We start from the raw sequence: 15,465 nt of genomic DNA, 5'->3' as shown, positions 1-15,465 counted from the left end.
GACCTCTATATTACTATTGGTCTATCTTCTAGTTTACTGATACTTTCTCCTGCTGCTAAGCCTTTCTAGTGAATTTTTTAATATATTGTTTTCAGTTCTAGGATTTCCATTTGGTTCTCAGTCTCCATCTCTCTCCAGAAGTTCCCCATTTCTTCATTTATCTTTTCCTGTAAATTCTTTAACATATTTACAACGATTAAAGTCCTTGCTTACAAATTCCAACATGAGTTGTTTGCTTTTTGCTCGACTGTGGACATTTTCATACTTCATTGCACGTATAGTTAGTTACCTTTCTCTTACTGGACATTATGTATGACATATTGCAGAGTTTGGATTGTCACCATCCCCTGAACACTGTTGGATTTTGTTCTAGTAGGCAATTAAATTCCCAACAGATTCCCCCACTGATTACGTGGGGGCTTAGTTTTAGGCTTTAGGTTTTGTTAGGGTTAGTCTCTCTTAGTTTTGCATTTTGCCCTTAGTCCTAGGGTTTAATCCATGGGCCTGGAATGTGCTGTTACTTCTGAAGTATGATTCTTCTGAGTTTCAAAGAAAAGCTTAAGTGTTTATCAAACACCTCTAACTGGGCAGAACTTGAACTTCAAACTTCTCTCCAGCACCAGGTATGTGCTGGAACCTGTAGCCAGCGATTTCACCTTTCCCTTGTTTTCCCCTGTGCTCGAGACTCTTGCTCTGCTCATCAATTTAGGACTCGGCCAAGAATTTGAAGGCAACTTGTATGCATATTTTATGGCTTTCTTCTCTGTCTCCCTCATCTTCAGGAAAGTTTCCAGACTCAAACTCCAACCTGACTTCTCAGTTTAGTAAGACTCCCTTTCTGCTTAAACTCTATGCCCAAAGGTTCATGCTAATCAGGGTGCAGGGTTGGGTACCCTTGAGGGGAAAGATATTTAAACATGTATCTCCTCCCGTGTCCTTACCTTCTTTCAAGGATGGTTTCTGCTCCAGTTTCTATCTGGTATTGTTTGGTCTTCAACACCTTCAGAAGTTGATTCTTATATTTTGTCAAGTTTATAATTATCAACAGGAGGGTTAGTCTGTTACAAGCCACTCCATCATTACCAGAACCAAAATCCCTAACTGTATTTTAAATGTAAATACATCTTGTGGAGGGGGAGGTCCAAGAGGGAGGGGATATATGTATACATATAGCCGATTCACTTCATTGTACAATTGTAAAGCAACTACAAATTAAAAAAATGTAAATACATCTTACCTAATGTATTAGTGAACACATACACAATTCTATCACAAATGATGTACTTTAATATTTTAAAAACTTTTTTCTGGGCTTCCCTGGTGGCACAGTGGTTGAGAGTCCGCCTGCCGATGCAGGGGACACGGGTTCGTACCCCAGTCCGGGAGGATCCCACGTGCCGCGGAGCGGCTGGGCCCGTGAGCCATGGCCGCTGAGCCTGCGCGTCTGGAGCCTGTGCTCCGCAGCGGGAGAGGCCAGGGCAGTGAGAGGCTCGCGTACCGCAAAAAAAAAAAAAAAATTTTTTCAATATACTTGATTTCCCTTATAATGCTTTAAAAAAAAAAGTATTTGAAAACATTATTCTGAAAAGGTTTCAGAAGCTTTGCCAGACTCCCAAAAGAACTCCCAACACAAAAATGTTAAGAACTTGAAAAACGTACGTTAAGAACTCCTGGCCTTAGAGAGTCCCTCCTGCTGCTGCCATAGGTTTCCTGCAGTTGAGGGGAGGAGTTTCTCCAGGATTCCTTCATTACCTACTGAATACCTACTACGTGTCAGGGACTGTCCTAGGCCCATGAGACAGAACAGTAAATAAAACCCAAGTCCCTCCACTCAGAGGTTGGCAGGAACACGAGTGTTCTTTTCACATTTCCATGTCGAAGGACCAGCAGTAAAGTCTTTCTCCTCCAATGACGGGGTTACCTGATGTGGAGGAACAGCCACTGGCTCATATATATTAATTGGATAAAATCCTGTTGGGAGGCTCTACTCCCAGGTTTATTTGTTCTCATCCCTCTTCATCCTACTGTCACAGAGCCTCCACCCTTTTCCTAACCATGAGAGAAAAGGACGTTGCAGGTTGGCAGGAGGAATGTCAGGTGCTGCAGGGAAGCCATAAACTAGGGGAGGACCAACCACTGGATTTGCAGCCTTTGGTCACTGGCACCCTTAACGAACTCAGTGCTGAGGTGGGGACAGAAGCCACACTACTGGAGGCAAAGTGGGAGGCAGGAGTGTGGTCCTTCTCGAAGTCTGGCAATAAAGGCTAGAGGGAACGGCTAGGCAGGGAGGTAGGCTCAGGAGACAAGCTCTCTTGGGATGAGAAAAGCTTTGGCACTTTTTACTTTTTTTTTTTTTTTGCGGTGTGCGGGCCTCTCACTTGTCGCGGCCTCTCCCACTGCGGAGCACAGGCTCCGGACGCACAGGCCCAGCGGTCATGGCTCACGGGTCCAGCCGCTTCGCAGCATGTGGGATCCTCCCGGACCGGGGCACGAACCCGTGTCCCCTGCATCGGCAGGCGGACTCTCAACCACTGCACCACCAGGGAAGTAGCTTTGGCACTTTTTAAGGCTGAGGTCAGACAAAGATTGGGTTATAATGAAGTAATTAGTGGGCCAAGTATGGGTAAATGGGACAACTCTGAGATAAGAGCACAGGACAAGCATTCAACAAACTGTAGTTCTTGTACCCAACTGGAATCCACTTTTTTGGCGAAGATTCCACACCATCTCTGTGTGCTGAGTGCACTTCCTGCAGATTCCCAGACCCTATCACTACATAGATTGAGTTTGGAGTTGAAGACCCATTGGCCTGAGACAATCTTCAGCTTCCTTCTCGACGCCTGTCAGGTGCCCACATCCTTGTGGATGTGCTGCCACCTGCTGGAAGGATGGTGGAAGTGGCGACAACCATTTGCCGTAGGGAACTGCTTTCCTAAAATGGCTGCAAAACCCTCACCCAACCCAAACCAGAAACCAGAGGAAGCAGGCAGGCCTAGGATTAAGTCTGCAGGACTCCCTCCGTGCAAGTCCTACAGCTCTTCTGCCATCGCAAAGGGTAACCACCCTCCATCCTCATCTTCCTTTCACTGGAAGTCGGCATAATACCCCTGGCTGGGATGACTAGTAAGACACAGGGCTGGATTGTTTCCTTCACTTCAAAGAAAAACAGCAGTTAGGAAGAAAGAATCCTGTTTTTCTGCTCATGTCTTGCCCCACAGCCGGTTACAGAGAGGCTGAGGTAAACGCCTGGCACACTACCAGCACCACTGACTGCCAGTGGGTTAGCAAGGTGGGTTCAGACTTATCTCAATGCAGGCCCTACCCTAGGAGCCAAGAACTCCTGCAACTGGGCTGCTAGCAGGGTCAGGTTCAGCACCCCCCTGCCAAAGGGAACCCACCCCCCCCATCACCACACGGTCTTAAAAGTTAATACAAGTACTGAATAAGCACTGGCTCTGCCAAGCTGGCAAATGCTAATTCACGTTCCTAGATGGCCGAAGAGTGCACTATGCTTTCAGGTTTAAACCCGGAAGACAGTTGCGGGTTAATGGAGAAGGCCCTGCAGACCCAAAGACCAATCTCACAGGCCCCTTCTTCAAATTCCAGTTTGGGACAGACTGAGCTGCTATGAATGACTTAACTTTTCACATGCTCAGCTAAAACTCTACTCAGCGTTGCTTTAAGACGTAACATACTTTAACTCATGAGTAGCCCTAATGGGCTCCAACTAATTAAACTTTTAATTCTAGAAAAATATAGGCTACCAAGGGTTCATTTCATTATTTTGCTTTTAATTTTTATCAGAGTATAGTTGCTTTACAATGTTGTGTTAGTTTCTACTGTACAGCAAAGTGAATCAGCTATACGTATACATATATCCCCCTTCTTGTGGATTTCCTTCCCATTTAGGTCACCACAGAGCACTGAGTAGAGTTCCCTGAGCTGTAGGCTCTCCAATGGTTCATTTTAGTTTTTAGGTTTGCCTGACGAGAGGATGTCCCTCTGCTGGCTTGATTTTTCTTCCCAGCAGCACCCAAACTTCCAATCTTCCACCCCTTCAAACCAGGTTATTTGTCCTGGTCTGCGCCTTTAGTACTTACAACGGACTTGACTTGGTGAGTGGTGCGTGATATGCACAAGGTTTAGATTCCCTCATCCTGCCAGCAACTCATAACCAGGCCAAAACTAAGCTAATTCAAATCCTTTAGTTTGCCCTCTAGTCTACCAGTACTGGATTTTTGAGTTGGCATTTTCATTCTGTACCATCTTGCGCACCATTTTTCAACTAACTATATCATGTTAATCGCTTGACCTAGGCCTCTCATGTGACCTTTTACTAGAAGTGGAGGGTGGGCAAGGGAATGCTTAACAAGCCAAAATGTCCACGTTCTCATCATAGCGCAAAACCAAAGGCCTTTCTTGTTGGTTTAACCTGAGGGTGCTGGCGGAATTACAAAAGATATCAGGTCCATCGGCTAGACCGGTAGCTTCCTCTCCAGCCTCACAGTCCCAAAGCCTCCGTTTTGGCCCACGCACCCAGCAGGAAGTACACTCATCAGTCATCGCTCTTGCACCCACCTAAACAAGGCCGGACCAAAGTGCTCCTGGCCCTCTTTCCAAAGCACTTTTTCAGGACACCTGACCCCTCAGGCCTGTTTCTAAGTCGGCTAAGGCCACAGTGGACTTCCAATGAGCCTTTCACGTGACATACACAGGGCTGCAAAAACTTATGGCTGGGATACTTGAAACCAAAGCATAAGCATTTTCACAGGGGGTGGAGATCTGGAGTGGCAGAACTGATTTGCCATGCTCCACTCTCAGTGTATTCCAGGAGAAACACTCTAGGACAGGAAGTACAAGTCTGGCACCAGAGTTTAGGACTTTTAATTTGTCCCAAAGTTGCTAAAGCAAAAATCATGATAAAACATTCTGCTTTCCTTTATAACCCACCAACGCAAAAAAACAAAAACAAAACCAAAAAACTCCGTAGGAAAAAAATGGTTTTGTACATGGGAGGAAACAATATAAATTCAAAACTTACAGATAAGGGTTAGCTCTATCACTCATCTCTTTAAAAAGTTTATACGAATATCCAGTCAACACCAACAGGGTTATCTCCCTTGAAATGTTATCTATACGGATTTCCAAGTAGACCACAGGGCTGTATACTGTCTTGGAATGTCCTCAGAAGGCTCTGTCATTGAGCAGGTAACAGAGTAAAAACCTCAGAGTCCTTTCTTTCAAATGGAAGAGGGGAAGACAGGGATAGAAGAAACTATTCGAACTTCGTCTTCTTTCCTTGTGGCTTGTGGTCTCCTCCTCCTCCTCCTCTGCCTCCTCGGAAGCCTCCTCGCCCTGCAGGAAGGCAAGCCGTCACTGAAGAGTGGCTGCAAAGCTGCCAGCCATGCCCTCCCCAGCAGGACGAGTGGGGACTGGTGCAGGAACCGGGGCCTGCAGGCTCAGGTCCAGGAGTGCACTGCCACGGCTACCTGGCACACACAGCTGGGTGGCCACCGCGCCCCTTACCTCCAAAGCCTCCCCGGCCTCGGCCTCCAAATCCACCTCGGCCGCCACCTCGGCCTCCTCCTCGGCCACCGAAGCCACCTCGGCCTCCTCCTCGGCCACCGAAGCCACCTTCACCCTTAGGCTTGGCCCAGTCCAAAGTAACTTTGTTTCCATCGATTTCACCATCTTCCATGGCCTCCTTGGCAGCTTTGGCCTCTTCCTCGCTGTTGAAGTCTACAAAACCAAACCTAAAAACACCAAACGAGATCGCCCATTATAAAGCCAACATGTGGAACAAATGCCAAGTTACTCCCACATGTTGGATGGTGACGCTTAGCTGGGGCAAGACCCAGGTGAGGGCAGTTCCCTATGGAAAGCTGAAACAGAATGTCCCACAAAACAGCTGAATACACCTCTGTGAAGACAGAAGGCAACAATGCTAGCTCTGTGAATTGTCTCTTCTTCTCGTGCGAATCCTCAACTGTCACCGATCGACAGAAAGGAGCTCAATGAGAAGACGTCTTAGGTGGGAACTCTCCACCTGGTGGACGCCACACGTTCCCTGCATCTTACTTACCCCTTAGAGGATCCAGTCTCCCGGTCAGTGACTATCCTTGCACGAACAGAGCCGTCAAACGACTCCTTTAATGTCTCTTCTGTAGTATCCTCAGACAGACCTTTGACAAACAGAGTTTTGGATGGCTCTGGGAAAGGAAAAATAAAAATTGTACTTTTTATTAAAGTCACAATTTATGACAGCATGCTGGACTTGCATGTTGCAGTCTAGTATCTGACTACTGGCTAAGAATGCTCATCTTAGCAAAAGGTAGTAGCATTTCACCTCGAGTGTCTGGGTAAAAGCAACTTGGTCAACTAACGTTTAAAGCGAAGGGCTTAGACCAAATGCCATGTCATGTTTACACTGATCACCAGAGCAGTTGAGAATCTTTTATGGAAAACAGGAGCAGCAGCGACCCAAGCAAGTGAAAGTAGTTCTAAACCAGGCAGCTACAAACACCATACAAGACAGAAACCCCTGGCAAATGTGCTGCTCAGTGTTGACTTCGCTGGATCAGAACTTGACTATCTAGAGGACTTTTCTTGAGATTTCATCAGTTATTTCTCAGATAATCAGTCATCATATCCAGTATCATTTACTCAGCAGCAACAGAAACAAACGTTCTAGATCTGAGGACGCAACCACAAACAACATCCTGTTAATGAAGTTAACTTACGGCTTCTTGCATTAGGTTGTCCCCTGGGTCCTTGCAACTCCAGCCTGATGGCTCTGCCCTCAATTTCCCTTTTATTACATGAATTTAAAGCTTCTTTAGCATCTTCAAATGATGCAAATTCTATAAATGCATACCTGAGGATAAAGAGTCAACATTTAGAGTACGTTACCAAGCACATGGCTCCTCTGATGCCACCAAGCCTTTTTCTTCAAACACTTCAATGGTGCAGCTTCTACTAATGGCCAGAAGAACATGATTTTACCTCAAGATACTCTTAAAAGCCTGTAACTGACAACATAAAGATACTAATTATTTTACCCTTTAGATTTGCCACTTTGGTTCTGGGGCACTTTGATAAACGTTGCCTTCTCAAATACTTCCTGAAGAGTTTCTTCTGTTGCACTATAGGAGAGGTTGCTTAAAACCAGGGTTTTTGATTCACCTACAAATAAAGAGATGTCAAATTAAGACTGAAGCAGTAGTTCCCAACGTCAGTCACAGCTATACATTGTTCTTAAAGAATCTCTGTGCTTGGGAGAGTTAACACACCAATGTTGATACAAGTGGAACCCTACCTGGTACTCAACATATCACGTACCTACTATGTACTGTTACATGCTGCCTCCTTCCACTCCTACTGTTCAGATGTAAGCTGACTACAGCCCTGTGTCTTCCCAGCATATTCTAATTTTTAAATGCACACGATCTAAGTCCTTTACAGTATAAAACATGCAAAGGAAGCTAGATTTATCTGTGTTCTAGTACAAAGATTTCATATAACCCTCATTCAAGACACTCAATTACAAATACAGGTATAACTTGCTGATCTACATCTCCAACCAATTTATCAGTCAACTTTATAAAGGACAAAGATGCAAAGGATTTCTTTTCCCTCCATCAATTCCAGAACCCTGTAGGAAGCCTATAAATTCTTACCAGTCCAAGTGCTATTCTTTCCACCTCTATGGTCTTGACCTTGACCTTTCTCTCCGGTATAGTACAGGGAAATGGATCGCCCATCTATCTCTGTTCCCTGCTTTTCTTCCAAGGTTTTCTCTGCATCAGCTTCTGTCTTAAATTCAATATAAGCAATCCTACAAAAGGAAAAAACATTAAGAACTCACTTGATTTTTAAACCCATATTAATTCTCTAACACAGATGTTTTTTAATCTCAGCAATATGCCCATATTTCAGATAAGTACAATAAAAATGTTCTTTGTTTTATAGTAATTGAAATGTTCAAGGCTTCTGCCATCTTCCACTTTTCAATTTAAACTTTTCTCCCATTACAGAAAGTTTGCCAAACACTTCTAGAAAATTTGTTCACATTAAGTCCACCTCACTACAATAATCAATTATTTCCAAAACATTTACTGTAAGCGAGTCACATGTATAGTATTTTATACATCAGCTCATCTTACGATAAAATCACTATTTTATCACTTAATTTAAAGTACATTATCCCCACTGTACAGATGGGTGACTGACATAGGTTACAGAATAATTAATTTGCCCACAAACACAGGAAAATTAAATCAACATTCCTTTTATAAATTAGTAAAGTTCATTAATTTTAATGAAACACTGCAGTAGACACAAAACATACCCTTTACTCTTTCCATCCTTGCTGACTAATCTGATCTCCACAGCATCTTCGAACACTTCTTTTAATTCTTCCTGAGTAACTTTATAAGGAAGATTTTTAGCCAAAAGTGTTCTCGCATCTCGTTCTAGATTAAAAAACACAAAAATGAACTGGATGGCTTAAAAGACGATTCTTCCCCCAAAGATCACCAAAGACTGACCAATGTAAAAGTTCTGTTTAAGAAATAATTTTGAGGGACTTCCCTGGCTGTCCAGTGGTTAAGACTCTGCGTTCCCAACGTAGGGGGCACGGGTTGGATCCCTGGTCAGGGAACTAAGATCCTGCGTGCCACACAGCACAGCCAGAAAAATAAAATAAAAAGGTTAAAAATTTAAAAAAAGAGTTTCTACAAGTAGGAGGCACTCTGCTACTATGGAGATATAGCAGTGGCAAAACAAACTGCTGTCACAGCTGACAACAAACTATGCACTGAATATTTAAAATACGGCTAAATATTATGTTTTATATAGAAGAGATGTTCAGTATTTTTCAATTAAAAATATCATTAAAAAACAAAAAAGTGTAGGGAATTCCCTGGCGGTCCAGTGGTTGGGACTCAGAGCTCCCACTGCAGGGGGGCACGCTTCGATCCCTGGTCGCAGAACTAGCATCCTGCAAGCTGCACGGCATGGCCAAAAAAATTTTTTTTACTTAAAAAAATTAAAAAATAAAAAGATCATAAACACACACTTAAAATGTGACAAGTGCATACAGAGAAGGGTAAAAGATGCAAAAGGAGTAGTTAGGGATCTGCTTGCTCTAGGTCCAGTGAGGAAAGGACTCCATCTTTTTTTTTTTTAGGACTCTATTTATTTAGGTACATCTAACCAATTATTTTTTGATTAAGTCTAGCAAGCAGTGCCAGGCACTGTTGTAAACATTTAACATTCTAATTCATGTAATCCTCACAACATTATGAGGAAGCCAAAGGAAAAAAAGTTAAACTACTTACCCTGCTTTGTCTACATTAGATTAGATACATAGTCATTAACAAGTATCATCATTACCTAAAGCTTTACATACCTTTCTTACTGTCTTTTCCCTTTGGTTTTTCTAGTTTAATTTCATTGCCAAAGACTTTTAAACCAGTGAGTTCCAAGGCTTTTTCCAGGTCTTCAGCAGATTCAAAATCCACATAGCCAAACTTCCTTTAAGGCGAAGAGGACAAAAAAAATTACAGGTGGGGGGAAAAAACAAAAAAACCCACCAAACAAGAGCCACGTAACACATATTCTGGGCAAGCAGCAACACTAATATGACGGTGCAAACAAGGATTAAAAAGCACCTATACAATTAATAAAACTGAGTCAGGCTCTTTTAAGCTGAGGCTACAGAGCAGGATCCAAGTACCAAGACCTGATGCAAGTTCACCTCTGAGATCTTCATTAGTTACACTGCGCCTTAACAACTGATAGCAGATGACCAAAAAAACGTGTTTAAGCACTAAGATAGGAAAATCCTGTCTGATTAAAAGCATTCACTATTATGGCTTCTCAGGTCTAATAGCTACTTCTAAGATAAGCATCAAATCTCATTATTAGAAACTAGACTGTGCTATATCAAAAGTTATGGAAAATTATGGGAATTTCAATTTGGGGGTTTTACAATTTTATAGTCCAATGATTTAATTCATTAATGTCTAATCTTTGACGACTTTAACATACTCACATTAAGGATAATGGGCTAAGGTTCTAAAAGGGGAAGGAAAAAGCATTAGCAGACCCACGAGTATCGTGCAGAACTACAGCATAGCTCCCCCACACTTACCTAGACACACCAATTCTGACATCAACAACTGCAAGATCATTTTTCGCAAAAAGGTCACTGATACCCGTTTTCAATTCAGGAGCAGATTTACTGAAGTTCAGGTTTCCAACAAAGAGATTGAAAGATGTAGTTGGTTCTGTGGCTGTACAAAAAATTTACTCAACTTAGTCTATTTTCCACTATATTTGACTATTAGTCAAATTATTTCTGTACATAGCACATCAGCACATTGCAATATAACATCAGGTTTCAGTATTAAGTCCCTTTGCTGTTCATCACTTGTGCTATTAGGTGTTATTTCCCACCTCCCAATTCTCTAAGTTACCTTCCACTTTCTGTTTCTTGGCTTCGGGAGCTGCTTTTTGTTTGGCCATTTCCTTCTTTCGCTTTCCAGGTGCTTCTTTGACAAGTTCTGGTCAAGATATCAAACAATCTATGTCATCCACAAGTAGCCACACATCCTCAAGCATCTCCTTTAAACAAAGCTCATGCCAATGCACTTCAGAACCTATAACTTGATTACCTTCCTCCTCCTCGTCCTCCTCCTCGTCCTCGTCCTCCTCGTCCTCGTCCTCCTCCTCGTCCTCGTCCTCCTCCTCATCCTCCTCGTCATCTTCCTCATCTTCATCTTCAGCAGTGTTCTTTGCCTTCACAGGAGCAGCTTTTGCTGGACCTTTCTTTCCTTTGGCTGCTGCAGTCTCCATAGCTTCTTCTTCTGAGTCTGAAAGAGAAGCCACCTCGTCAAAAACTCAGAATTATCCCAGTTCTATTCCTAGTCCTAGGAAAAGCCAAAGGAAAATGAATGTAATCTTGTCCATGCCACTGTGCTTAGTTGTTATGGCAAGAATTAACAAATCACTTGGAAGCAAAATTCTACATTGTGAAAAATACAGGATGAGCTGTTTGAAGCATGTTCCTCAGGAGCAGGCAATCATTCACAGGCACCACAGGTACCACTAGTGCACCACAAGCAGCCCAGAGAAACCCTGGGATGCTGCTTGTCTAACCCACCCCAGGTCATCAGGAGCACAGCATTACCACCCACGCCTCACCCCTAATGTATCTTGCAAACAGGAGCCCAAGGACTCCCAACACAATGCCTTACCATCCTCATCATCCTCGTCATCCTCATCGTCGTCTTCACCATCATCCTCGTCATCCTCATCCTCGTCATCCGAGGCAGGAGCAGCAGTTGCTTTCATCACCGCAGGCTCGAATTCATCCTCCTCCTCCTCTTCATCCTCCTCTTCCTCCTCTTCACTGTCATCTTCATCTTCCTCATCACTGTCTTCCTTCTTGGCATTCTTGCCGTTCTTTGCTCCCTTGGCTGGAGCGGCTGCTCCCTTCTTACCAGGGGTTGCTACCAATGCTTTGCCTGGTGTGGCTCCCTTTTTGCCAGGTGTTGCTACTGCTTTGGCAGGTGTAACTGTCTTCTTGGCTGGCGTAGCGGCTGTCTTTTTGCCAGGGGTGACAACTGCTTTCTTTGCCGGTGTGGCAACTGCAACCTTTTTTGTTGGGGAAACCATCATCTTCTTTGCTGGAGTTGTGGTAGCCTTTTTGCCTTTTTTCTGAGGAATAACAACCTTAAGAATAAATAAAAACCAACATAGGCCTGTTTCCAAACTCAAGAGAGCCTTGGTCCCATAAATGAATGCTAAATTCTAGCACTGCCTCTAGATGAAGACCACATGCACTAGATGTTAGCAAGTTAAACTACAGGGTCAAGTAACATGTCCTTCTGTACGCTTCAAGTCACAGTTCGGCAGCACACCCTAACACGGACTCTGAAAATAGACTGGATGCCACTGCGTGGGCTTAGGCAAAGTTTTAAAACTTAATTTTAAGCCTCAATAGTTTCCCCATCTGAAAATAACTCAACTTTATACGTTGCTTTAAGGATTGAGTTGATATATGTAATTAAAAGCCTTACACATAGAAAGGACTACCTGCTAAGTGTTATTAAATTATTTGGGGCTCTCACAGTGGGTGGAGGAATAAAGTTCACTGAATGTTCATTCTTAGGACCAAAGAGAAAATGAACATCAAATAGTCAAGCTGTACAGTCAATCGTTGCAAAATTAATACAAAGAGTGAACACATTGGCTTGATAAAAAACTGTCGTTTTATCTACATTTAAGTCACACTCAAAACCACATTTTGTTGACTATTGCTTTTATCAGGTTATGTGTGTCAAAATAAAATATTAAATTCTAAATAAGAAACATGAGCAAATACAGCAATTAGGTGTCTTTGCAGCTAGCCAACAGTAGCTGGGAGTGCTAATTAAGTGCTAACACAACGGGAGGTGGCAACCCTCAATCCACACATTTTAACAGTGTTTAGTATTACCAAGCCCATACAGGATAACAAAGACCAATTAATCCTACTTAGAGACTAGAAGAATCTGTTAAGGCTAACCTCAGACCTAAATACAATGCTCAAAGCTGCCACTCGCAGGACAGTTAACTGTCCAGGCTGTTTCTCCAGCTGGTATGTGGGGCTAATGTGTTCAAAGTGGAAAACTAATAATATATTATTGCATTATATCACACCAAGCCCTGCAGAGGGCACATGAAAACTCCACACCTTTCCTCTCAAGTTCATTACTCTTATGGTATCTTGACAGGTCAATAAAAACTCTGTGAAACGCTGGACCATTACAACAGGTCATATATGAATGAATATAATCCTATTTTTTGCCAGTATTTTCAGACATCCAATACCACGTGCTTTTAACTCTCCATTTTGTAGTTTAACACAATTCTGCGTTAAACTATATACAATTACCTCTTCTCCACTGCTATCATCCTCTTCATCTTCTGACATTTCCTCATCTTCACTATCTTCTTCTACCTCCTTCGGGGGAGGAGCCATTTTCTTGGGGTCACCTTGATTTTTACCGGCCTAAAACAGACGCATTACACATTACACCTCCCACATTTCAGGCCATTCTTCAGAGTAAAACGGCAATCATCTCCCTCAGAACCCGCTCTTCATACTGTTAAGTATAATTAACGTAAAAACTACTCTTCATACCAATGGTAACACAGGTGAATTCTCAACTTCCCACATATTTCCTGTCAAGTTCTTCAAAATCCAACCTTAGGATAAAAACGCAACTTCAAGAAAACGGTCTCTCTTCTTGCTGCGTCCTTTAAGCACACCCATTTTAAAAACTATACATCCAGCCAGAATCGAACCTTGCATCGCGGCACAATTTTTCAATAGCGCCTACAGTCGGACCACTGTAACAGCTAACAATCCACGGCCCTTCACCTGGGGAAAACCACCTTAAAAAAGCCTCTGGGGTAAGTTGTGGCACCTAATCCCACCACCCTCGTCTGAATTTAAATTAGGGCAGTCTTAAAAAAAAAACAAATCCACGTCTTAACCTTTAGTCTTCCATTAAGTTTTCCTTTCCCAGGTTATCAACCCCGCCCCTTTCATCCCCGGCAGGGCCACGTGGGGGTAAGTCGCAGGCCACCATGTGCGCGCAGCCCTGCGCAAAAAGCACGCGGCAGGGCCTCCTTCCGGAGCCCACCTGCCGCCCGCCCGGAGCTGAGACCCCGTGGGCCGCCGCTCTCCGCCCCAGGACCCGGGGCCCTCAGCAGGCGCCAGGACCCACGCGGCGCGGCCCACGTGGCGGGCCGCGAGCCGGGGCACATGCGTCAGGAGGCGGGGCTCCGCTCGGGCCCGTCGCAGGAGTTTGGCCTCATCCGTTCGGGGCCCAGCGCCCCCTTCCCGCGCTCAGCCCCCAAGTCCTTCCCCGCCGCATCGACCATCCGCCGCACCTGCCGAAGCTCTTCACGTCGCTACCACACAGCCAAAAGCCGCGAGACCTCCCAGCTAATCGCGCGAGACTTCCCGCACTATGGCGCCCTCGAAGGAGCCCGGGGTGGCGCGCAGGCCCTCCTCCTGGCGGCGCCGCGCGCGCGCTCCTCGGAAAACAGGCCTTGACGTCCGTGCTCGCGCGGGCAAGGCCTCTTACCTTTGCAAGCTTTACCATGATAGCGGCTTAGGACTGCGGAGTGTGTGGCGAGCGAGTGGCGCAGATGAGCCCAGAAGAAGCGAAGCAACGTCGATGGCGGCCGCTGATCGCAGAGCTCGTACGCTTGGCTGCCAGCTAGAGCTCGAGACTGAGGCGAAAGACTGAGCCTGCCCAGTAATCGCCTCTGGAAAGGCGACGACGGCGCCCTCGTGACTCCGCCGCGACCAACCAGAGTTCGCGTCCCTCCCATAAGCCAATCGCGAGCCTCTACCTGAGAACGGCGCGGGGCGGGGCACGGGCAGGAGTGGGCGGGCAGAGGAGGCCAGAGAAGGGGGGAGGGGATTCGTGGCGGCGGCCTAGGGGCGGGACTCGCTTTGTGCAAGGCCAGCGCTGATTGGGCCGTGAGCGCGCGGTTCCCGGAGTGCCTATCCACGGCCCGCGCTCGCGGCGCCTGCGCCGTGGGACGGACATTTTTGGCGCCGCGTGTTCCCTAATTCCCGGGCGGTGGGGAGTGGTGGTGGTTTTCGGCTCCCCAGTGTGTCTGGGTCTTGTCGACTGTGGAGGTCTTGAGTTTCCTGGGAGGCTTCACGCGCGACCCCGGCCCGCACTCCACGCAGAGCCTCCTGGAGGAAGGAAAGATAAGAGTTTGCCTAGTTTCCTAATTAGCCCGAGACCGTCGGGAATTCAGGGTCCACTGCGTTGAGGGACCACCTTCGTCCCGCCCGCTAACGAACCGGGAGCCAGAAAGTCCCCCTGTCTGCTGGTGACTCCCCCGGCCCACGCGCCTGACGCTGCCTTCTGAGAGCCAATGATATAGACAGTTGCGTATGTTTGTGAGGTTTACTGTGAGCAGCGCACAAACATAATATTTAATCTCAAGAAACCTCATGCACTAGGTAATTTTACCAGTGGGAAACACCCTGGTGGTCACTGGATGTTACAACTGCGGGATGGGGAGAAGAACTTGGTCAGGCCAACCACAGTGCAGGGCCTTTGGCCACTCAAAAGTTCCCTCTTTGTTATTTGGGACTAAAGCAGCTATTTTAAAATGGTGGCTGCTAAATCAGTGTCACCAGATGGTCTAGGAGTCAATCAAAAGAGTCAAAGAAAAGTTCCCTTGTTGGCGGAAGCACAGAAAATTGCCCTTGCGTTGTGTTTTTGCCAATTATTCAGATGGGTCATTGTGGCAAAACTTAATTGGTGTCAAACTTAACCTAGAGCACTTTCTTCAGTTTTGAGCCTGCCCAGGTAGGATGGTTACATCCGGGGCACCTGGTGCCTGGTACAAAACCAAGATCCCTTCAGCTGTGATGATATTTCCCTA

General features: G+C 45.3%; 1 protein-coding gene and 3 non-coding genes across 5 annotated transcripts; all 4 read right to left on the bottom strand.

The window, feature by feature from the left end:
• Positions 1-4,868: 4,868 nt before the first annotated feature.
• On the bottom strand, positions 4,869-14,301 carry NCL (nucleolin). 2 transcript variants are annotated; one of them, XM_004328466.4, is made up of 14 exons: positions 14,142-14,301; positions 12,941-13,057; positions 11,259-11,736; positions 10,677-10,874; positions 10,479-10,565; positions 10,154-10,295; positions 9,410-9,534; positions 8,348-8,471; positions 7,677-7,834; positions 7,059-7,182; positions 6,741-6,874; positions 6,083-6,209; positions 5,527-5,753; positions 4,869-5,355 (listed from the first exon to the last, which is right to left on the bottom strand). In XM_004328466.4, the coding sequence occupies exons 1-14, from the start codon at positions 14,157-14,159 to the stop codon at positions 5,276-5,278; spliced, it is 2,139 nt and encodes a 712-aa protein (XP_004328514.1). In that variant the 5' UTR covers positions 14,160-14,301; the 3' UTR covers positions 4,869-5,275. The 2 variants fall into 2 exon arrangements, with proteins under 2 accessions (XP_004328514.1, XP_019779098.1); XM_019923539.3 differs by having other exon boundaries at positions 11,259-11,721.
• LOC117313054 (small nucleolar RNA SNORA75) lies at positions 5,891-6,024 on the bottom strand. The gene has a single exon (XR_004527520.1). It is a non-coding gene; the product is annotated as a small nucleolar RNA SNORA75 (small nucleolar RNA).
• LOC117313064 (small nucleolar RNA SNORD20) lies at positions 6,573-6,652 on the bottom strand. The gene has a single exon (XR_004527527.1). It is a non-coding gene; the product is annotated as a small nucleolar RNA SNORD20 (small nucleolar RNA).
• LOC117313063 (small nucleolar RNA SNORD82) lies at positions 10,370-10,439 on the bottom strand. Its single transcript, XR_004527526.1, has one exon. It is a non-coding gene; the product is annotated as a small nucleolar RNA SNORD82 (small nucleolar RNA).
• Positions 14,302-15,465: the final 1,164 nt, after the last annotated feature.

Source organism: Tursiops truncatus, chromosome 7 (genome assembly GCF_011762595.2).
Source record: "Tursiops truncatus isolate mTurTru1 chromosome 7, mTurTru1.mat.Y, whole genome shotgun sequence".
Classification (NCBI taxonomy): domain Eukaryota; kingdom Metazoa; phylum Chordata; class Mammalia; order Artiodactyla; family Delphinidae; genus Tursiops; species Tursiops truncatus.
This window is presented reverse-complemented; position numbering and strand designations above follow the sequence as displayed.

What these genes read in the sequence shown, in the direction of transcription:
- NCL (XM_004328466.4), bottom strand. An exon ending in CAAGAAACAGAAAGTGGAAG is followed by an intron (nt 10,296 to 10,478) that starts GTAACTTAGAGA and finishes TTTTTTGTACAG; the next exon opens with CCACAGAACCAACTACATCT. An exon ending in AAAGAATAGCACTTGGACTG is followed by an intron (nt 7,183 to 7,676) that starts GTAAGAATTTAT and finishes CTTTATTTGTAG; the next exon opens with GTGAATCAAAAACCCTGGTT.